The sequence below is a fragment of the Uloborus diversus genome, chromosome 5, assembly GCF_026930045.1.
Source record: "Uloborus diversus isolate 005 chromosome 5, Udiv.v.3.1, whole genome shotgun sequence".
Classification (NCBI taxonomy): Eukaryota; Metazoa; Arthropoda; class Arachnida; order Araneae; family Uloboridae; genus Uloborus; species Uloborus diversus.
The window spans coordinates 99,721,396-99,746,110 of record NC_072735.1 but is presented as its reverse complement, the minus strand read 5'-3'; the positions used below and the strand labels follow the sequence as shown (position 1 = coordinate 99,746,110).

The window sequence follows — 24,715 nt, the reverse complement described above, 5'->3', positions numbered from 1 at the left end:
AAAATTGTAAAATTGCGGGTTTTGACATCAACTTTTGAAATATCGCATAGAAGGGAACTAGAAACCCTTCTCCTGATTCTTTCCTTCTTAGGCCTATATCTATCAACCAAATTCGAAAAATTTCCAGGGGAATTTACCTGAATCTTAACCTTTCTCGTGTTCTTCCTCAGTAAAGAAGCCTAAAGCTGTACCTTTTCAGACTTAACCATTAGTATCCTTCTTTTAAGGCACATAAAAAATGTGTCAGAGTTAACTTTATTCTACGTTCCAAAATTTTCTTTTTTTAGAACTTTAAAACTTGATTTAAAAACTTAAAGAAAAATTGGAACAACCGGTAGTTTAATGTTTTTGCTCGACTCGGAAGAATCGAGATCCGTAACTTAATCCTGTTTAATTTAAATTTTTAATTTACAGAGGTGGGCCAAAATATTTTTTTGCCGACTGGGCCAAAATCAGCCAGTCCACCCCTGATGTTCTCTGATGGTAAAAATACTTCCAGAAGCTGGCAAAATAGTGTATAAATGTATTCATGTGTGTTTGACTGATGTGATTTAATATTTAATAGAAATATTAGGAATAGAAATATTTAATAGAATTAAATAATTATTATAAACTTCAAAGCGAAACACGGCTCGAAAAATAAAAACTGCAAGAAATTAAGTAGAATGAAATATTAATAGTGCTGCATACTTGTGAAATGTTACAGCTAATCCTTTTACACATATTTCTTTGCAAGGAAATGAACAGTAAAAGTGAACCATCTTTCTTGCACTTGGATGTTTTGAATAAGAAATTAAACTTTTAGCGCTTGTCAAACACAATTTCTTGAAGACGTCGTCTGCTACGATCAACGCCCGCCGTTGCTATGATACACACCAGTCACATGTCACATGCCTTGGTTTGTGAGCAGCAAAAGGGTTGCCATAGCTCGCTCTACTCTTATTATTAGTCCATGAAACTAACTTATACAAAATTTCACAGCTTTACTTGCAAAGGGATTTCGGAGCATTGCAAAACAGCAGCTTTTTACGTTTGAAAAGCCATATATTCATAGTCCCTATAGTAATATTTTGCTCTATAGCTCTTGAATTTAGTCTAGGACTTTGACTGAAATAAAAACCCTTTTATCTGCTGTTCTAATAAATTGAGAAAATTGTAACAAGCTTAGTATGATGACGAAAAAAAAAATCTTTGAATTCCCACACCCTTAATTAAGGGGTGTGGGAATTTTTTCATCTCTTCAATATAACATTTTAGCTTAAAAAAATACTTAGAAAAAAACTAATTCGAAATAAAAAATAAAAAAACCCCAAGTGCACAACCCCAGGGCTCGAACTAACTTTGTACAAAATATCAAGGCTGTATTTGCTATGTTGACTCCTGGACCCAGGCCCGCCACAGACTTCCTTTCACAATTTCTTTGACGTTACTTTTTTTTAATGCATAAAGGGCTTTCCCTGAAGAAACTCTTAGACTTGAATTCTACTTACATTATTTACCACGGAGTATTTTGAGGTGTCACAAACAATGAGGTCGTTTCAAAAATTTTAAAAGTATTTTTTTCTGTAAGAGGGAAATCCTAAATTGCCCCCAATTATGGAAAACAATGTTCCTTTAATTACATTACTGTTATTATCATTTCCATTTTCAAGAGATTTTAAGAGGGGTATTCTAGAAATTTAAAAAAAAAATGTTTCTTTTCATATTTTCAAAATTTAGACCTTTAAGAAAAAGCCTCTAAGAGGATTTCCGTAAATCTCCTTTAATTTTCGGAGTTATATAGTTAATTTTGTTAAGATAAATTCTTTTTTCTCAATATATACTTGACAAACAACCATCAAGCCACGCATATGCTGCGTACGTTCCCCGTGTGTACTATGTATTTTTTTTTTTAATTTTAAATATGAAACGGATAAAAAATGTCCAGTAATTAGCGTCTAGCTTCGAGCTTCCGAAACTTCAAAAGAAGGCAGAACTGCGTGCAGATAAAGGCGCTCAAGAGACATTTGCACGACGGCGCCGATCAAGCTTGGCGCGGGTCTGACTTGAATTCATCTTCAAATAGGAAATTAGATTTGATATTTTTTCATTCAAAGAATTGGTTTCACAAATTTATTTAGCAAACAAAATAGTTGATTTAAGAAAACTTTTTCAAAGCTGACGTTTAATGCACGGCAATCAAAGTTTTATAAAAAATAAATGAAAAAATAAAATGAAAATAAATAAAAGTAAAAAAAAAAAGCACATCGACTCATGTGGTATATTTGGAAATTTATTAGAAGAGAAAAGTTCTGACTTTCCAAACAATTAATCTGTTGATTTTGCAAATTCAAGTCTTCTGAGAGAAAACAATGTCAGTGTCGCGAAATTTTAAAAGTAGTTTGGAAAAGAAAAAAAAAGTCAATAAAAAAGAATTCTTTGGTTTCCTTTCCCTGTAAAATTCCATTTCTTAGATTGCATATTTACTATTTATTATATAATTTCTTCTTTCGCACTCGTAGCAGAGTGGCGCAGTGGAAGCGTGCTGGGCCCATAACCCAGAGGTCCGTGGATCGAAACCACGCTCTGCTAGATTATCATTTTTTCCTAATTACGTAACTTTTTTCTGTGTACCGCAACCAAATAATTATTTTTTCAGTTTGTTTCGAATTCAGAACTTGTAGCACTGTCAGTGATCTGGTTTACAAACCATTTGATACTGCTTTGCGTCATTACATGGATTTTTTTTTTATAAATGTACTGAAAAAGAAAAAAAGCGTTCGACAAGGGTAAAAGTGAAATATTTCTTCGGTTGTTTCGAGATTGAAAATCCCAGATACTGTTTTTAAAGAAAAGGTAAAAGCGACGCACGATATATCTAAAGAGAGACATTCAATTTTAATTTTTTGTCGTGTTTTTCCTCTTTTTTTTTTTTTTTTCAAAACATGGTCATGGGTGAATCTTTGTCGAAATTAATTTCGCGGCTTGTTGTTCCATTATTAGCCCAGTTTTCTCTCATTTTCTTGCTTAAAATATTTTAATTTTTAATCTCCTATTTATCTTTGCACTCGTTTAGAACATTTTCCTTTAAAAAATGTCAGAAATTAAATACATTTTTATCTCCTATTTACTTTTTCTTGAAGCATTTGATTCAGCATACATTTCCGAAAAAACAAGAATTATAATAAAATAAATACATTAATAAAAAATAAAGCAAAAACAATGAAAATGGCTAGCCAGGGAATTTTTTTTCCCTTTTTTGTTGTCTTTTTTCTTTTTAACGAAAACAAACATGCGTAATTTGAACATTTAATTTTTACCTAAATAATTTTAGAATATGTTTTTCTCTCCTTTCTTTTTTCTTCGTCTTTGCTCTGTTAGTACTTTTTGTCCATGATTATTATTAATTTTTATTCATTCATTCATTCTCAAACATTTTTTAAAGAATTAAGCATGTGAGAAAGGAGTTTCGATACTTTTTCAAATATCATGCAACTAGAGTCACTGATCATGGCTTCATAGCTGCGCTTACCGCAGAATCCGCTTAATAATTACGGAAGTAATGGTACGGGACATGCACCGACCATACCATGGTTTTGTGTTACGTGGCGCCATCTATACTAGAAAAAGCTAAGTATCTATAAAATTTTGATCATTGACTTGTTTTACTTCATGAAACGAAGAGCGCCATGGGGCGCCTGGCGCCCATCTGGAAGGACGAGACGAGTGGGGTGCTCAAGCTCCCCCCGTATTAAATAGAACTTCCTTGATTTTATTATTTTTTTTCTTTGCAAAAATGCAAAAACATTTCTCTTTCCATGGGGAAAATATCCGAGCCCCACTTAAAATTTTGCGTAGGACGCCCATGAAGAGTACACGTACAGAGTGCTGAGAGAAGCTTATCTAGCTGTGTTCCCTCTAGGTTTCCACTAGGGCAGAAAAAGAAATATTGAGACTTACAGAATGCTGAAAAGTTATGTCATGCATTCGCAAAAAGAACACAAAGGGGGGGGGGGGGGGGGAATTTAGTGCGTAGTGGACGGAAAGACCGTCGTCTCAAGTTTTCGAAGAAAGGGAGGTGCTATATATCGAGTCATTTTTTAAAACTTTTTTCTTTTGCTGAAAGAGAACAATTAAAATTTTTCATGCTTCACCAGCGATGTTTCGTTTCATATTTTACAATTTAATAAAGTACAAAAATTAATGTTAACCCAGGGTCGGATCTGCGATTTTTCTGACCGGATAAAAACTTGAAACGCCGCCCTTACACCCTCCCCCCCCAAACACACAGAAATAAGGTGAATATGTCGCCCTCCGGAAGTTGTTGTGCGGGTCAAGGGGCGTGACTTGCTTTCCCTACTGGATCCGGCACTGTGTTCAATAACGAGAAAATAGTCGAAGAAAAAAAAAAGAAAGAAAAAGAATTTAATGTCAATTTTAAATTCAAACTATGTGGGAAACATTAATTTCCACTCATTTTAAACTGCATTAAAAAGTCATAAAGTTTTGCAATTTTCATTTTCATTTTTTTTTTTGCAAATCAATAACTATTTCTTGATATATATTTATAGTATCTAGAGAAATTTAAACATACATTAATGCTATTGCAGTAGCCGGCCATTTAAGAGATCGATTGTTGGTTTTTGTCAACCTATAAATTTCAGCAATCAATACAACAGCAAAAAGATTTCAACATTTTTATTTATAGTTATTCACGTATTTGTTTCAGAATTAAAAACATATTTGTATTTTAAAAACCAAGCTATTAATACGAGAAATTGATCCAGTAGTCGGCCACAGAAATCCACTGCTCGGTCATGCATTAACTCAGTAGTCGGCCGTTTCATTTTCATTAAACTCTTACAGAGCAGGAGCTCTCAAACTGGGTGCCTGCCGTAGAAAAAGACGAGTGGTGCCGCGAAGTGTCCATATGTTATCTATATTCAATATAAATGTTAGGTGGGTTTGTCAAATAAGGTCAAACAGACTAATAAGGCCAATCCATCACTTTTTTTATGTAGCATATTAAAACTAGCTAGATCATGACTTCGTCGTGATCAGGAAGCCTAACTGATGATAAAGCGTTACCCACAAGCAGTTTTTAATCACCAGGAAAAAGTGTAGCAGAAGTGTGATATAAGAACCTCTTGATCTTATTTTGCTGGGTATGTAGTTCACTGTTTTATCTGGTTCACTGCTACAAGTATAACTAAGGTTGTTCATTGTTCTTGTAACCTAATTTATGTGGTTGACGAATTCAAAGATAAATGTTGCTGCATATCGCCATTTTTTCTGTGATTTAATAACCTAGAAAAGTAGATTTTTGGCCATCAACGCTGTGGTTAGCCTTCTTAGCATCCCCCGGTGTCCTTCTGGTATGATAATGGAGTATCGGCGGGAGGATATGATCATGTGCTGTATATGCTGCACGTATGTGAATGAACTGTGGGCATGAGTGACAAATAATCAGAAAATAACAAATAATCATCTGCCCCGAATATGACAATTGATTTTTTTACTTTCAAAGGAAGTAATCATGGAAGTTTTGGTAACTGTTTTTGAGGTGTTTTAATATAAAACGATAATAAAAGTTATTTCAATTCGTTTTAGTTTGATAGTACATTTTGTTTTCAATTCTGTTTGAAGTAATATTTGAAGAAATAGAGATGGACTAGGGTACCATGAGAAAGTTCTAACTCTTCAAAACCTGTCGTGAAATGGAAAAGTTTGAGAACGCCTGTTATAGGGTATGACGTATGAGTAGAGATGTAAAATTTCCGGAAATTTTGAAGTGATGGGAAAAAAAAACGGTCTTTTACCGTTTTTTTTAGGGAAGAATGGAAAATTGATTTTTTTTTAAAAATGAATAACAATATGGTTTCTTAATAGCTCTGTGTTTCTTAGAACATATAAAGGGTTAAGCATAAAAAAATATATGCAATCCACACATCTTCTTTTTCTGCATGACAGAAATACGCATAATGGTAAGTTTAATTAAAAAATAAAAACCTTTCTGTTTTATAACTGAGAGCTTTCTTGGTCAAACAACAGAAATAAATCAATTTGTCGTTCAACCAATAATATTGGGTAAGGTGTGTCTAACCATAACAATTACATTTTCTATATTAGATTGCCTATGGAACTTGAAATAATAATTGTAATTTTTGACTTTCAAACATGATTAATACTGTTTGAGAAAAAAAAAAAAAATGATTTCCCTTCCTTACAATGTAACTTTACTGTCTGAAAATGAAAGCTAGTGAGTTTTGATTTTTCCCCATCCAGTCTAAGTCCAAATCAAAACTAAACTGGTTTTTCTTCTTCCTTCCAACGCAAGCCCCAAACCAAAACTGCGTAATGGTTTCTAAAGCTGAACCATAACTTAAACTGGAGTTTCAGTTTATTCATGCGGTCGTGTTAAGCACAGTAGTAAAAGTAGTCATACCTGCACTTTCGAACAAAACTTGGTTATTATAACCAAGTTTTCGTCTGTTTCGTATTTTACTTAATAAATAAAATGTTTTAGGGTCATTTGATCAGGAACTCTTTCTTTAAAAAATTCTGAAAAAAAAAAAAAAAAAAAAATCTGAATCAAATATATGGAAGAGCCAAATTTTAAGACACAATATCTCAGTTTGAGCTCAACTGCAGATTCCACTTTTGTGCTTAGCACGGCAGTATACAGAGTGCGGCAAAAAAAAAAAAAAAAAAAAAAACCCGGACCAAGATTGTATCATCGAATGGAAGTAAGGTAATTTCATTTTAATGAGTGTCTTGTCTATTTTTGTTTCTCACTTTGTTAGAATACTAGCTGCATCGCCCGCCTTTGCACGGTATACCTGGAAAATAAAAGTCATATCAAGTGACACGTGTTCAACAATCAAGCTTTAAAAAAAAAAAAAAAAAATTCCCGACAGATTAGTGTAAAATGACCGAAATAGAAAAATTTTCAATCCTCCGATTGCAGGAAAAGCCTAAAAACAAAAGTCAGAATTTTATTTGCTCATATTCGTGAAAAAAATGGCAATTGATCTTTCTTCTCAATGATTTTCTTCTACAATTTTTTAATAAAAGCATTTTTTAACAATGACTGTGATCAATAATGGATTCCTAATTAAAGGCTTACCTAAATTTTAACACGAGATTAGTTAAAAACCGTAATAATTCATATTCTAATTATCTTGGAACACATTTTATCTGATGCAGAAAAGTCAGGGGTTTCTATGGATATTTCATTCTAATTTTTGCGAGCATTTTTTCGCCCTCAAATTGGAAAAAAAAGGCCATTTTCGGGACCTAAAATTAAAATTTGAACGGTTCGGTACTTTTTTGGCGTTTGAAAACTCCCCTAGTTAAGTTCTCCGGTGCCCAAGTACCTCCCTACCAAATTTGGTCGAGATCCAAAGTAAACAGTGGATTTGTATAGGGAACATATACACACACATACATACACACATATCTATTCTTTGTTTTATTTATATAGATTACTTACAATATATCTCCTAGTTTGTGTACTGTTTTTCGGTTTTCTTACAATATTAAGCAAAAGACCTGCTATTTTTAAGTTGTTTAACCAAGTCGAACGACAGTTCGTTTGCTTGTTATGCCTCGGCAAACAGTATTTGATGCAGTATGCCGCTTCAAGTGGCTTAAAAATGATAATCGATGTCCGGAAAGTGTACAAAAACGAACAGTGAACATTTGAGTAATCGTTTTTTTTTTGTCGATGAGCACTATAAAATGAATAAAAATGTGTACCAGAAGGACATTTTAGCAGCTGTTGTACTTCTGTGGACCTAAGAGCACTTCAACACAGCAATGTAGACTGGACATTCCAATTTAACTCCACACCAGTTCATACGGCCAAAAAGACAAGAGTATTGCAAGGCGCATTGTTTTTGACCATGATATCATCTTTAGAGTGGACGCTTTACTTGCTAGACCTCAATCCCATTTATTACACTGTATGGCCTGTTTTAGAGTCAAAGGTCTACCCTAACCCACACATAAGTTTGGACTCTCTAACCAATAAACCAATTGCCTTATAGGGAATATGAAGATTAAAGGACTTGTGTGCGGCCCTTGAATGAAAATTTCAATGAGCAGTTGCACCTCTGTATTACTTCAGAAGGCTACCAGTTTGAAACCAATTAATTTATTGATTGCTAAAAGTCTTCTCATATTATTTTTTGCATTTTGTTAATTTATTTATTTTTAATAAAGTTACATGGAAAATTGCTTGCCCGGGTTTTTTTGCTACACCCTGTACATTTGGTTAGCATCGCAGTCAGCAGAAACATAGCTCTGTCATTAAAGTTATGCTTGTTTATTTTATGAAGAAGGAAAATAAATTCTTCACTAAGGATATTGGTTTATTTTTATTTATTTATTTATTTATTTGTTTTTTTTTTTTTCAAAAAGAATTAAATGTTTTTGATCTATATGCAAATACAACAACTTGCATCATCAATTTTAGACAGTATTTTAACATACAAGAAGGGGGATGGGGGAGGAAATTGCATCATAACTTAAGTATATGAGAAATTTCTAATCACTTTTTGCTGAAAATTTCAATTAAAACTTTCTGAAAAGTTGAAAAAATTCATTTTTTCAATTTTTCCGGAGTGAAAATAAATCCATTCGAAAAAAAAAAGTTTTTTTTTCTTCTGAAATTTTCCGGTTTTTTTTCCCCGACTGTTTTTATCTCTACTTATGAGGGAGTGAATTTAAACAAAATTTAACGCGAAACTTACAGCACTGCATTGTACTTACAAATCGATATAATTGACACCTTACTGGTCCATGTTCATTAGAACAAAGCTTCAACAAACGGAAAATAAAATTAAAATTCCAGTTTTGGAAATAATTTCTCTTTGAAACAATGCAAGTAAAAATCTGTTTGAAAAGTACTGAAGAGATTCGTAATCAATCACATCTGAAACAGAATTTATCATGCAAAACAAAGGTATTTTGTTGTGAACGAACTAGAGTAAGATGAATTCTGTAGGCAGGTTCGTATTTTCAAAGCTTTCCGAGGGGAAAGATATAAATTTAATGCATTTTTTTTTTGGAAAACACCCCGTCAAAATGCAGGAAAAAACGCACAATTAATGTTTTGAAAACATGGTGGGGGGGGGGGGGAGGAGAATTACCCAAATGACGGACTTCAGGTTCGGACGGGGAATATAACTTCATTTACAACGTTTTGTCATTCAAATGGGAAGTTTTAGGGACAAAGATCCATATTTTAAAGGAGATTTTTAGGAACTGTCGCCATTATTCTGATGGGAAATTTTACACTGTATTTTTTTCTTTCATTTAGCACTGATTGTTGAACACGCGTAACTTGACATAACTCTTATTTTCGAGGTAGACCGTGAAAAGCCGGGCGATGCAACTAGTAGTTTATAAAACTGAGTGAGAATTTCATTACTTGTCAGTTATTTTCAAATCAATGTAAAACGTTCAGATGGACAAGTTTTGTAATGTCCGTGAAAATAAAGTTTCAGCACGAAAGTCAAATTTGCATTTCCATACCAGCAGCATGGTAAAAAAAATAAATTAGGCCAGAACATTTTTTTCCTCGTTTTTATTTCATGTCTACAATACATTGTTTCAACAAAAATATTCCTAACATGGCAAACAGATATTGTTTACTAAAATGACATTCACATCAGAGAGTATCTATGTACATTAACATCAACAACACGTACATTTTATGCTATTTTACACTATTTACAACAAAGGAACGGCCATGCTTCATCTTCAGGTTTTGTTTTGACACTTTTCTTTTCTAAATAGTAGTGTTTTCATTTGTTTCACAATTTGTATCTCTATTATTAGACAAATTTATGGACAAAAAATCTTGCAAAGTTATTTAAACATATCGCACTCTTTCTTCTAAAGCGATGCTACTTGGAAGTAATGATTTTTCAATTTTGCGGCAGTAGTTATAAATTTAGTAAGCAGCCTGCTGTGAAGTCTTACGATGTCTTTCGTTTACTTAAAATCTATATTTTATATTGTATAATTTTCACATTTTGATTTATTATTTCCAATTTGGTCAAAACGTATTTATTTATTTTTTCTGAGGATTTTCTTTTCATGACTAAACTTCCGTTTACCCTTTGATCGGAATGTATTTTGAGGGAATGTTGGAGTCCTCTTCAGACAGAGAATGAGATAGAGAGACCACGCTATACTAAGAAATTGAAGCCAGAAGTAGCACCGATGTATCCCAAGATCCTTAGATTCTCGCTAAAGATCTTGAGACACCTTTTGATTCAAAACATTGCATTTCTGAATATCAGTTGGTAGTTAATTTAAACTTAGATTTTGTTGTAAGTTCATGAAGCACGTTTTTGAAATTGCGTTAAAACGTGAATTAATATGCAAATTAATCCGCCAGCTACTTGATTCGGTTCCTTTGCGAGATTGGTGATACTCATTCTCACGAAGCGACCATGTTATCATCGCACCGATGTATTCCTTACTTCCGGCTTCAATTTCGTCTCCTTTTTACCACAGATGACTCTTGTGTTAAATTTCTTTACTCTGTCTTCAGACGACTTCAAAATGAAAGTTATAATATATATTGTTTTTGGATACTAAAGCTTTGGTCAAATTTCATTATTACTACCGTGGAGAACAGAAGTAGAGTATTTTTTGTAGAGGACAGTGTGGAAAGACAAGTAGAGAAAATTTTAATTATTACTGAAAAAAATCCCAAATGGAAACAGATACAACTGGTTTCCAACAGGGGAAAATATCACCTAAACATTAGTGTTAAATAACATAAATGTTATCATTTTATTGATTTAGGAATTTAGTTTTAGTTCAAAGAATTGCCCATTGATTTTCACTAAAAAGCATAGTGTTTCTAGTTACAATAGGTCTTAAACATTGAAATAAGATGCCCTTTTTTACTGTACTAGTTTAGTAAGTTAGACTAAATAATCTATTATTTCTTTATTTAGATGAAAGCAAAATTGCTCTCGTCTGATGCAGAAAATATGTTTTCGGTAAAATCATAATCATGTTTCAAAATTAAAATTTCCATTTAATTTTTCCCGATTTTTTTTACTTTATTTTTTCTAACGATTGATGTGTATTAATATTAAGGTCATTTCAAAGAAAAAGTAACATTTTATCCCGCACGTGACAGCTGATATAATTCATTAAAGAATTATTTAAAAGGGTAAGGAACACAATTTTGTTTATTACCCTATAAGTATTTTGTAGGGTATGTTTATTTATGAAATATATGACCTGTTACGAGTCGTACAACATGGTGGCTTCTTCGCGGAGTGGCCCATTTCAGTTTCATTTTTTAAATTCTTCACCATTCACTTCACTTCACTTTGAAATTATCGCAGTAATTTCTATGGAATTATAATGATTCAAGATCGATATCTTCCGTTTCCCTAATTGCACTTTGTTATTATCTTGAGTATATTTCTGAATGTATCTTTTGCATACAACCTTTATTTGGCGTTAAACAGAACAAAATATAATTTCTTACATGTCTTGAAACTTCAAAAAGTTAAATAGGTAATACTATTAAAATGGAATTTCCATCAATGCTGTCTTGACACTCTTGTTTCTTCCCACAAAATTAATTTATAAAACTTAAAATTTCTCACTATTATACAGTTTATGTTTTTTTTCTAGTGTATTTGTGAATAGCCAAATTAAAACTAAATTGAAGTGATTTGACATTGTAGATACGCATTTTTATTACACCACTAATGGAGTGACTTAATTTTTAGTAGAACAAAAGTTACAATTTAGTGAAATATTTTTTTTTCCGAAGCTTTACTCGCAATTCTAGAGCTTGAATATGCCACCTTGCGATGGTTAAAGAAATTAGCTAAATAGGTGAAACATTTCAATTTTGTATGGACAAGGTAAGTGTCTCATTGGACAGATCATGTCTTACGCAAGCGGTATTACCTCTTTCAGCAGTCATTAGTCAGAGACTTCAGCGCCCCCTCTAGTTTCTTGAAATAACGAATACTATTGACGATGATATGTTACAATGGAATTGAGGAGTCTTAGAATTAGTCGTCTCCTGGTTTTTAACAATGGAGCTTACTGGGTTTTTGAACTCATTTGATTTTAATGTAGTAAAATACGTCCAAAAGACTTTTTTGAGAATTTGTGGATAAAAACTAATGACTTGTTGTTCATATTTTTAGTTAAAAATCAGTTTTTATCTAATACTCCTGTTTAAACTAATGTAAATGAAACAAGCACTTGCTAACATTAAAAACCAATATAATAATTGCAGTTGAAAAAAAAAAAAAAAGAATATAGTTGAAACATAAATTGGGTTGAAAAGAAATGTCAGAACGCAATTATTTTCAAACGTACTTTTGCTCCTGAATGCCTGTAATAATTCAGATTCTAGAAACTTCTAAGAGCTATGAATATAGAATACACTAATAAACTGTTAGATCATTACTATATTATGTAATTCCACCACCGTTATCAAAGTACTTGCTCTATTTTATTTTAACGAATTCGTAAGTTTTAACCTATGCTAATGCCAATAGCATTTTGTCCCAAAAATCTGACGAATGCTTTGCACAGATAACAGACATTGTAAAATATTTGTTTGCTACGCATGGCAACAGTGAAGGGTTTAATTACAGCTATCGTAATTCGTTGTTCATGTTCACTTATTTGTATAAGCTTATTCGTAAAACATTTAGTAGTAAGGCATAGGCATGAAACTGGCAACAAGCCTGGTTTCGAATTACAATTAAGATCAAATCGACATAGTCTGCCATATTGTTGCCCTTGAGAAGCTGGCATACTGCAATCTACAGTTCAATGTCATTAATTATAAGATTTTTTTTACTTAAATAAGTTAGAAACTGAGCCCATTTACATGTAGATCATTGATCCAAAATCCAGCATAGGTCTTTTCAAACCGCGATAAGAAAAATATCCCTATGTAGGGAAAATATCGGTTCATTGTGAGTAGGATTTTCTATCCACTTCTTGCCAGGTGGAGAACGGGATAGGTCAGAGGTGGAGTCGTTCAACTAATTGTAACATAAACGGGTATAATCCACATATCTCTACTTCGGCTTTGAGCCGGCTCATTGAAAACGCGCCAACTGATCTGGGTTAGCGTGACCAATATTAACTAGATCATTGAAGGTACTTTCTAATCGCGGGATGAAAAATTCTCTTTGCTTAGGGGAAAAAAACATCATTGCAAACATTTTTTTTTTTTTTTTGACTTACGCCTTACTGGTATTAATGTGGTTTAGTTTAAAGTAGTATTGGAGAATTTCAGGCTGCTATGCAAACGAGTGACATCGGAAATCTCTCATCTAGGTTTTAATTCTATTCATTAAATTTTCTATGTGTGTGCGCGAGCACACAAAGGATATTATAAGATGTTTGAAACGAAAATTTACCTTGCGTCAGTAGCGTGGCAGAAATAGCGCATTTTTTGTTTTGAGTTTGAAAAATAGTTTTTTTTTTTAATCCTTGCAGTTCTTGACAGAATTCCAAGATTTCATGTCAAAAAACAAGGTTAAATTTCCGATTAATTTTGGCATACACATTAAGGTTGTGTTATGATAATTTTACGGTCTGCAATTTAATAAAAAGGATCATGTGAGCGATCTGATCTGACCTATCACTAAAACAATAGTTTACTCTTTACAGCAGTTTGAGATTATTGTGAGATCAATACGCAATATTCCTGATTGCTCAAAAGAAAAAAAAAACTCACAGTTGGAGTTTTTAAAACATTGCATTTGAATGTTTTTTTAAACCTAAAATGTCTAACACCATAAGCATTAAAAATAAAATCGTACATATCGTGTTTTACCCTGCAATCTTGCATTTCACCCAACTATATATATATATTTATTTTTTTAACTTTTTTAAATGGAATAGATCCCTTTTATGGTCTTTACTGCTTTTGTATATTTCACTTCTCGAAAATCAATTCCAGTCCTTTAAAGCACCCCAAGGAGTATTTTTACGTTCTCTGGCCGCAACATTTGTTTTGCTCACATTCAACAATGGTTCAATCTTTGTATTTCATTTATATTGCATGCATGGGCCTTAATACAAATGTTTGACGTATTTATTAAGAGAAAAAAAAACACGCACAGAACCTTTTTACATTATATCATAATTCGAGAAACTTTCATATGAATTTTTTAAAACAACGTAGGGAACAAGAGTGAAAATGAGTCAGCTCGTATTGAAAGAACTTATTGGTGATTGATTAAACGCTTCAAGGAAGCATTGCATAATCTCAACAACACTTTTCTTAATTTATCATTATTGATCATGATATGATTGAAGTCAAGGAATCATTGCATTAATTCAACTACACTTCTCTTAATATATCATTATTTATCATACTATAATTAAAGTCAAGGAATCATTCAAAGAATCATTGCATAAATTCAACTACACATCTCTTAATCTATCATTATTGAACATAATATAATTAAAGTCAAAGAACTATTTAAGGAATCATTGCATAAATTCAACTACACTTTTCTTAATTTATCATTATTGATCCTGATAAATTTGAAGTCAAAAACATCTTTCATTCATAAGTGAATTTCATCGAGTTTATTTAGTTTTTTGAGCAGCAATTTTGCAAATATAATCTGCATTAATTGTATTATTTTTAAAGCCATCACAACACATTAAATGCACCATAATTTCTGATATGTAAGTCTGTTTGGAAACTTCTTAAATGTATTTAAAATAAAGTGTTTGAGAAGTATGATATTTCGGAAAGTATTTTCGTTTTGGTTATTAAGATGCTAACATTATTTCAATATCATTTTGTAATAAAAAAATTTTCATAATAAGAAACAAAAGCATATTTTTTGGCACAATTTTATGAAATACGTTTGAAAATGTGTTCAATTTCTAAAAAATTTATTCTCGCTGAAAAAATTTGTCCAAAAAATTAAAAGATGTTTGTATTACACTGAACGGTTTGATTAAATCTTTGAGAGGTGTAAAATACATTTCAGCACGCAAATTCTAAATAAACAACGTGAAAATGAACTCTTTACAATCAAATAAATTTTATATTGCATTTAACAAGATATAATGCAAACAGTTTTTTTAAACAATAAGCTTATTTTAGAGCAACGGTAACAAATACTTAAGAACAACAATGTAGGTTTTAAAATTTATAACAATCAACAATAATCAACAAAAGACATTTTAATATGCAACTTTAAAAATAAGTTTTCAACAACAACAACTTGTGTGCGTAACTTTTGATGTGCAAACTACTTGAAGACATTTTTAAACTTGTAAAGTGATTTATAATTTTGGAACAATTAACTACCTTGCATTAAACCCAACTTAATTAAGTTTGTATTGTTTTACTATATTTTTGCAGAAACGATTGTTCATTTCATACGTTTAGTTTTTTTTCACCTTAACTTAAGTTGGGTGCAACTTTAAACCATTTCTGTAAAAAATCTTGCTGGTTCTCGGCGCCTTTTTTCTCCTGCAGATATATTCCCATACCCTAAATTCATAGAATGCGTAAAAGATTTTCATACATTTTAGGAGTGAGTATAGTTTTTAATGAAATACACACATTAAAAAAGTTAATGTGAGGTGCTTACAAAAGGAAATAAAAAGTAATTACTGATGAATTGAGTGCTTGATTTCTTTTCAGAGATCTGTCCTGAAAACAACAGTATAAAATTTTAGTGGCTTTCCTATGAATGCGTAAAATATTTGACAATAGGTTTTTTTAATTCGGATGTCAATAAAAACTTAAAAAGTTCGAATATTATTTTTTGATTTTAGAATTGGAATTGTTTAAAGTAGGTTTCAAACTGAAATATTGATAACATTAAGCTAGTGATCCGGTACTCTAAAACATTTCTGAAAGTGTAAAAAATTGACAGTCCCTTAAAATATCTTAAAAATATTTGTAACACCTTTGGTGTCGAAGTAACACATTCAGTGTCCTCTATGACTAAATACTGTGCTGTAACACCGAGAAACACTGAGATCATAATGAGATAGAATGTGAAAAATCACAAACATGTGACTAAATGTCAATTTGTATTTTCGTCAGCAACTGCTCTGTGTCAATCGCAAGTAACGCACCTGATTCATCAGAGTTGGTTCTTTAACGCGGAACTAAAAGAGCCGAAGATGTATAGTATTTACATTGTGATCACATTCTGAGCCATTCTCGTACCGGTCGAACTTTTTCTCTGCCGTTTTCGACCAGTCACGTGGGCAGAATCGTATTCAATTTACTCGTCCGATATTAATAATGTCTCCGGACTCAGTCGAAGACAACAGCGAAGTTAATTCGAAGATTATAAGAATTGGACTAATTTTGAATCGAAAGTTGAGCAGTGTTTATTGGAATTTAGGATTTTGTAAAGGCTTTAAAAGTGTAATTGAATGTCGAAAATCCGAACGTCAAGAATCTGAAATGTCAAAAATTCAATACGGCAAAATCCGAAACGTCAAAATCCGAAATCACTCCATGAAGTTGTAATAAATTTTCTTTTGTATTCAGTAAACATTGAGTGTTAATTTTTGTTAAATTTTGTTAGAAAATGAAATTACATATTGAAATTTTGTGTACTGTATTGTATGTAATGTACATACATACTGTTTCGCCACCGTATTAAATGGCACACTATTTTCCTATTTTTTTTTTTGTTTCGAAAGACTGCTAGTTTATTTCGGTTGAAAAAATGAACGTAATGTTATAATTTTTAGTTCTTTGCTTTAAAGACAGTTTTAAACAATTTAAAATCTTTAATGTCGAGTCAAGTATCCTAGCTGTGAGAGAAATTTGTTTCAAGCAAGCGAAATAAAAGTTGTTTATTATCTTTTCTAAGTTAAAATATATAATGAAAACTACCGAACAATAATAATTAAAAATGAAATTAAATTCAATAGAAAACAATACTAAATAGTTAACGATGAAACAGTTGAAACGTAAATGGGCAAAAAATAAATTCTTCTATGCTCTTCTTTTTTTTATCATTAGTTAAAATTTCAGAACATTTTGAAAATAAAAATTATTTTAAAACTTTAAATAGAACCTCAAATAAAACATTTCCTTTGGAAATTTTTCTCCGAATTACTAACATTATCTAGTAAGGGTATTTTACATTGTCATCAGTTTATCACTGAAAGTGGTTAACATTTTATAATGAATTTTTTTCTTTAAAGCAATAATTCTTTATTTTGAAATCTTTTAAAAATTAAATAAATTGAATCTAGCTCTTAATTTAATTTAAACAGATAACTGCTCAAAAGTTGTGATTAAACAGTGTTGCTCAATATTTCCATTCTAGTATACATTAAAAACTAGGGGAGAATATTTAAAAAAAAATTCAAAGTAGAAAAGTTCTTTAAAAAAAATCCATCTTTTTAAAGTTTTAACGGCTTTTTATCATTCATAATCAGTTATATAACTAGAAAATCGCCCGTCAAGTTATGACGGGTGAAAATTGCTTCTGCATTTGAACGAAGCCAATGCCAGTTTGATGATATTTTGACAGTTGAAATTTTAACCCTAACGCCAGTCGATTAACCCTTAAGAATGGTAGGTAGCGTTCATTGTTCACCATTTTTTTGTTTCTTCATTCCCCTGAAATGACACAATCTTACCAGTAAAACAGTCTCGTTACCGGATCGAGTTCAGCCTTGTCACAATAAAGCCTTTCCCTGCATGTTAAACATTACCAAAACGTATTATCAAATTATCTTGCCTTGGCGCGAGTTTCATTGTTGAAACTCGCGGGTTACTCGATCATTGGCTGTTATATATATGAAGATGAATCGTAAACATATCGATTTTTGTAAATACAGACAAAAGCTTAGTTCTCATTGGTTAGTGAATAAGGTAAAATTTAAAATTATGCATTCTACTATTTTATTAAAAAATCTTTATGGAAACAAAACTACTATCCAACAAACGATTAAATGAAACTCATAGGAAACGAATAAATTTATATATTACTGTCTGGATTACTAATAAATTCTACTGCTGTCCTGGTATACAGTACGAGGGAACCTGGAGTGTAGTGAGTGAGCCTTTTCTATTTGATTTAATATGAAACCATTGGCTCGAGCACGGGCAATAGCGTGAAAGGTTTTCAAATTTTCAAACAGAAAAAGTACTTATGCGACAAACGTCGAAGATAGAATGTTTGCCAAAGAATGATTCCCTTAAATCTGTTGAATGCAACAAAATTTACTTTCTGCTGCTCTTTTGAAGAATTGAAGAGTATTCAACGTAACTGCAAATAAGTTAACTTTATTGTACTTTTACGAATATGTTATGCATCGTACTAAATAAGAAACAGAATATGTTCACCTGGATTGAAAAAAGTGTTTCCCCCCCGATGGAAGTAGGGCATTTTCTGCTTAATTCAAAGCAAGTAAACAAATTAGCTGACACTTTACGTAGTTGCACGATAACATATAAGTGAGAAAAAAAAGTATTAAATTTTTTTTCAAGATTTGATAACAATCAGCATCTTCCTTATTTTGATAAAAGCAAATGTTTAATATTAACAAACATGAACGTTTTTCAATGTAGTTTTTACTTTGTTTCTATTAATTTTAAAGCTCCTCAAGGTTATTAGTTTTTAAAAACTTCCGTTTTCGTCCGTATTGAAATAATCGTTTTAATGGTTCAATTATAAATGTTGACGTATGAATGTGCATAATTTTGTTTAAACTTGATGATACTTTTCACGTTTATTACGTTAATCGCAAACCTAATTTTGATAATTTTACTCGATTTCTATTTCTTAAAATTTGATTTCTATTGATTTCAAGTTCGTTTTCCTCTTGTACACATGATACTAATCCTCATTAGAGCATTTCCATCATCTCAACACTTGTAACACACACTCATAAAGTATTTGTGTAACATTAAGAATAATTTTCTGGAAAACTCAAAAACGCCTACATATAGTTCCGTAATTAAAGAACAGTTTCACAACCAACATTTCATATACATCACAGACTTATTCTTAAGTGACTATTCATCCTAAAATTGAAAATCACATCAAAAGTATATCACCAATGCTGGCACACGAAGGTGTTGGCATTTGCTATTTGCACATTAGAGTCAATGGCGACAACAACTGCAGACAAACGGGCGGTTTGTTCACTCAACAAGTCTTCTGCACAACGTCTAACGCTTAAAAGTTTAGTGGAAGATTGGTTTTGTAACTCTTTTCCTCTCTCTGAACTATACGCTGTATGAGGCACAAGCTATATGTCAACTAAATTCTAATATTTATCAACAGTTTAATCAGATATGTGGGAATTGTCCGGTAGTAATTGCTTTGATTAGCAATCTAGAACGCAAACATAATGCTAATCACTTTATTGCTCTTTATTTCGCCAAAATGGTCTAATCTAGTTTGAACATGAGTACACTTTAAGTTTTAAAATATCACGTAATTTTCAAACGATTTTTGATGAGAATATTTTGATTCTCTGAATGCATTCTGAAATGATTAAAAGCATTGATTTAAAATTTTTGTTGCGTTTTATCCGATATTCATCAATGTGGATGAATGTTGTCGTGTCATTTTGAATGTATTTTTGACGGGAAAAAGAATCTAGTTTGGTATATATACAGCTTGTTAAGTTCATTAGTTTTTTCAGAGATAAGCAAAATAGAATAACAATTTAAATATTTAAGTTGGAAGTTTAACTTAAGAAAAAGTAAAAAAACTGCAAACTTTAATTTTACTCGATCGAATATTTCCTAGATTAAACAATCACCATGACTAAATTTCTTCGGGAAAGGAAGAACAGCATATAGTAAACTACAGGAATTAAAGTAAAGATTTTTTACTTTTTCATTATTATTTGTCTCCCTGCTGTTAAAGATAAGTTTCATCTATTACATCCCATACATGTTTCAGACAAATGCTGAAGTTGACATGTCAACTGACTTGCTGATATCAATTCTGTTTTTTTTGAATCCAGTTGAGAATTGTCACGAAATAGTTGTCAAGTTAAAAAATAAAAACATAGCTGCGATTGTATCAACAGACTTTTGAAACCCATTGATGCTTGGCAGAATTTTATTTCTATTCGAATGGATAAACGAAATACCTGTCATATTTTAGAACGGGAAATTTCAATTTTATAGAGCCAATAATTATTTTTATTTGATTTACGTGCGCCCTCCTACTTTGGTTTTTAGAACAAAATCAAATATTTTCTTGCCTGCAACAGTTAATTCTGAACAAAAGCAATGACCATATTTTTCTTATTAAGAAAGAACACCTTTTTGACGCAATTTGCATCTGCCTATCTCTGAAAACTTTCGGACTTAACTTGAATTTGCACAATAAGTTCTGGAAAAACATACACCCTGTATTCTAAACCAAGTCTCTTTTTGTTTGAAACAATAAGCCTTCATCCAGATTTAACACGCACACCGATTCAACTATGACGAAGCGGAGGAAAAAGCCTCCTCACATGGAACTTCTTTTCTGAATTTCTCTACTCCGTGGTGGCCCATGCTTGAGGTCCAAAATGAGCGAGGCAAGATTCGACGTCGAATCTCATCACATTTCGTCGGGTTCGTCCTCGCGTATGCAAAAGAGGCACTTCTCCAGGGCGGTAACCTTGTGCGGCATGATTCCGTGAAAGTCCCTGAGCTCTTCGGCAGGGAACCAAGATGGCTCCTCCTCCGTCAGCACGTGGAAGCCACACAGCCGCAACACGGCGACCAGAGGTATCCAGATGGTGGACATCAGGATCAGCACAGCGATCAGGAAGTGGCACCAGCCCGGCCATTCAAGGCGAATCGTGGTGGCCTGTTTGGGAGATACGAAGGACATCAAATTATAAGTGTTGGTTGGTTGGTTGTATTGAAATTATTGGCGCAAAAACCTTAAAAGGCTATACGGCGCCAAACAATTGCCGATAAATCGATAAATAGAAAAAATGCCAAATAAATAAATAAATAAATAAATAAATAAATAAAAATAAATAAATAAAAAATAAATAAATAAATAAAATAAAAAAAAGAAAGGACATTTCATTGAGAGTAAAGGACACAAAACTTCTAGAATTTTAAGGGCTTAGCCGAAATAAACACATAAATGAAGTTTCACATTTTGAATAACAAGCCAAAAGGGAAAAAAACAGAAAAATAATTTTGAGCAACTTTAAAACATTTACAACAGAACAAAGACCAGACGAAAACAAGGACAAAGGGACAAACACTAAATTACAGAAAGAAATCCAATCTCCTGAAGGAAGGGGAACAATTTTGGATGAGGTACGTCTCCTAACAGTTCCTTCAAAGATGGAAGGAACTGATTAAAGAATTTGAAACGAACGTGATTGAAATTTGGACAATCGGAGAGGATATGCAACAATGTCTAATTGACATTGCATGTGTTGCATATTGGAGCAGATTCGCGACAAAAGAGATGTTTATGAGCGAATCTTGTGTGACCAACAGGAAGACGGGCTACTACAACCTGTTCTCTTCTGGTGATCTTTGACGACTCGAAGCCTTTTGTCGAGGGCCGGATGGAATGCAACAAGTTATAAATGTCTCGTTAGCAAGTTGTAGAAATTCAATCTATTATAATGACTTTTAAAAGAGTTTGTTGCCCACGCTGTTGTTTGTCCTCTTTGTCCTCCATGAGTAACCGAGTTGACAAAATATTTTAAAACTATTAAAAATTACATTCAAGTAGGGGAATGTGGGGCAAAGTGAAATGGTTAAGATGACCGAGTTTTTTCAAAATGAACATGTCGGAAATTTGTTTTAAACATTACAGTACAAAAAGAAAGAACATTGTATTTTATAATTAAACTTGCGTTGAAACAGTAGTTTTTATTTTTGGCAGTAAATTTGTGTCTTCAAAAAAAAAGTGGAAAAATTTCACCTTTTTTTATGGGGCAAGGTGAAAATAAAATATTTTTCTACTGAAATATTCTCTATTCGATTAAAAAACATGATTTTTATCGAAAGAATCAGTAAATCAAAGGGTAAATGAATAAATAAAAAGGTAATGAAACAATAAACGAATAATTAAATGAATAAATCAATTAATGTATGAAGAAAAAAAAGAGCGAGTAAAAGAATGAATGAATAAGAAAGTAAGTGAATGAATGAATAAAGAAGTGAATTAATAGATGAAGCAATGTAAATAAATTAATTAATAAATGAAAACGTAAGTGATTTACATTAAATGATTGAATGAGTAAATGAAACAAACTATTTCACTTTGCCCCATCCATTTTGCCCCGTATGTACTTGACTAATTGTACAATTTATTTAAAATACAAATAAGCTTAATATTCACAAAATTAATACTGCATTGAATATTAGGAGGTCTCACTTAATATTTAAAATGCTAATAACAAGAACTTTATCATTTTACAGTAACAAGAATGATTTTCGAATCACAACAAAATATTACAATATGAGTATCAATTTTTTTTAAATTGCCTGTATTACCAAATGCTTTAATCTTCGGCGGTATTTTTTTTTCCTAACTAGAATAGATTACATACGGTACTACATAACTAAAATCATACCAGATAGGTGGAGCTAAAAGCTGAGTAAATATGTCATCACTTCACTTTGCCCCGCTATTTCACTTTGCCCCATGTCCCCCTACTTATGTACAAACCACTGAATATACACTAAAAAAATAAATAAATAAATGAATAATCGATAAAAAATATAATAGATTAGAGGCAATTATTAAAATTGATTTAACAATTTTCACGAGAATGATCACCTACGTAAGATAGATGCATTGACCTGATCAGAAAATAATGACTAAGACCAAAAAAAAAAAAGAACACCCTCTGTTGGTGAAACAAGAGAAAGCATTCCCACAAAAATATATCTGTGACAAAGACGAAAATATTATTTTGCTCACCGATTCTTTGTCCCAGGCTTCGTAGCCGCTGCCTTCTGTGGCGATCTGCACGAACGAGGCGGACAGAATTGTAATCATCGTGGCGGGGGCCACGTATTTCCAGCAGAAGAGCCAGTAATAGCTGGGCCTCCTGCCTGTCATTAGCTCGATGTCGTCGCTGAATCTGGGAAAAGAAATAAGGGGGCATTCATTAATTACGTAACTATTATTTTGGCCATTTTGATCCCCCTCCCCCCATGTAAGAGTACGTAAGATTTTTCCAACCCCCCCCCCCCTATTCTTACGTAATGTTCTATTTTGTGTTTCAAAACAATAAAATAATTAATCTTTGATCACGGGTATCAGTATCAAATTCACTATTATTAAATTAAATCTCTTCGTGTAAAGAAATATTTTCTAAAAAGTTGGAATCTAGACTAAATGTTTCTTAGACATTTAATTTTTGTATATGATGCGATTCTAATTAAAAATAAACATACCATACATAGAGCAATTCTTTTTTTCACTTTACACTATTTATTCTTTGTAAAACAGAAAGAAAACAGCTCATCCTAATACGTTTTTACCCTCCAGGTGCAAATGAAACATCAAAAAAATTGAAAAATGTTTCTCACTCAAAAGGAGAAAACAACATGATCAAAAATAATATCCCAAATGACATATTTTACGAGAATTTTTATACTTTTCTATGATTTTTCAGCAATGTTTATAATTTGTGTATAATTGTTACAATAATTACCTTTCTTATTCTCTTAACATTTAAGTAATTTTGGTAGCAGTTTTTTAACACCAAGTAAAGTTTTATTTATAGGTTTATTAAGTAATTTATTATTATTATATTTTGTAAAAAAGTAAAACAAAAATCAGTCGTTCGCAAAAATTTTTCAGGAGTATTTAAAAGTCCATGAGTCGAAAGTTTTTTTTTTTTTTTTTGTGAAAAAAAAGGGGGCGGGGGTAATCTTACTTGTCCGTAAACAAAGTCGTATGTTTTTAACGGTCAGCAAAAGTTAGTTTTTTTTTCTTTTTTTTTTGCGAAGGGGGAAAAGGGAGGAAAGAAAAAAAAGAAGGTTGAGAAACGCCGTTATAGTCGAATAAGAACCATGGTAAGAATAAACAATATGTATAAGTAAGTACAAGTTTAAAATATAGCTAGAGTTTTTCTTTTCTTTTTTTTTTTTTTTGACGCGTGAAAATTCTTCTTGACTTTTTAGGGGAGGGAAGTTTCTCTTGGAAGACAGAAATGTGCGAAAACAGTAAATATTATACTGATCCATTGCATAAGAAAACTAACTTTCTAAGGATGGGATGGAAGATGGCAACGTGTACTTTCGATTTTCAATGAGTGAAATATGCTTGTAGAGACTGCGATTTTATTTTATGCTTTGCTTACAGATAAGGTTTCCATCATTATGTACTTTTTTAGTGTAAAAAAGTATGTTGAACAATTATTTTTCTTAACTATATTCAGAGTATCTGCTACATTCCCAGTTTTGAAATCCATGAATTTGCCCGAGTTCAGCTCATAACTTTCAATGGTACAATGTTATGTGATGATTTATTAAACATATACCATAAGATTGTTAGGGAGAATTCTAATAAGTGCGTTCCAGTTATTTAAAGTATTTGAATATTAAAAGTAATGAAGTCTGAGTAGAGTAAAACTTTTACCTTGGTATTGAGGAAAAAAAAAAAAAAAAACCAACAACTATTCCTTAAGCACCAAAATTACTAATTAAAAGAATTGCTTGAAAAAAAAATCTAAAATGTTTGCGTGAAGATATCGAATATTTTAATGCATTTAATACTTC

The 24,715-nt window shown here is 31.8% G+C and overlaps 1 protein-coding gene and 1 non-coding gene across 2 annotated transcripts in view; one reads left to right on the top strand and one right to left on the bottom strand.

Moving 5' to 3' along the window:
* Positions 1–2,499: 2,499 nt before the first annotated feature.
* On the top strand, positions 2,500–2,571 carry Trnam-cau (transfer RNA methionine (anticodon CAU)). Its single transcript has one exon. It is a non-coding gene; the product is annotated as a tRNA-Met (tRNA).
* Positions 2,572–20,564: 17,993 nt separating this feature from the next.
* Positions 20,565–24,715, bottom strand: part of LOC129222272 (sodium-dependent neutral amino acid transporter B(0)AT3-like) — a 36,499-nt gene continuing 32,348 nt past the window's right edge. Inside the window, exons 9-10 of the mRNA XM_054856752.1 lie at positions 22,908–23,070; positions 20,565–20,816 (exon numbers count right to left, since the gene is read on the bottom strand). Of these exons, the coding sequence (XP_054712727.1) occupies positions 20,565–20,816; positions 22,908–23,070 (415 nt within the window). The remainder of the gene's footprint in view (positions 20,817–22,907; positions 23,071–24,715) is intronic.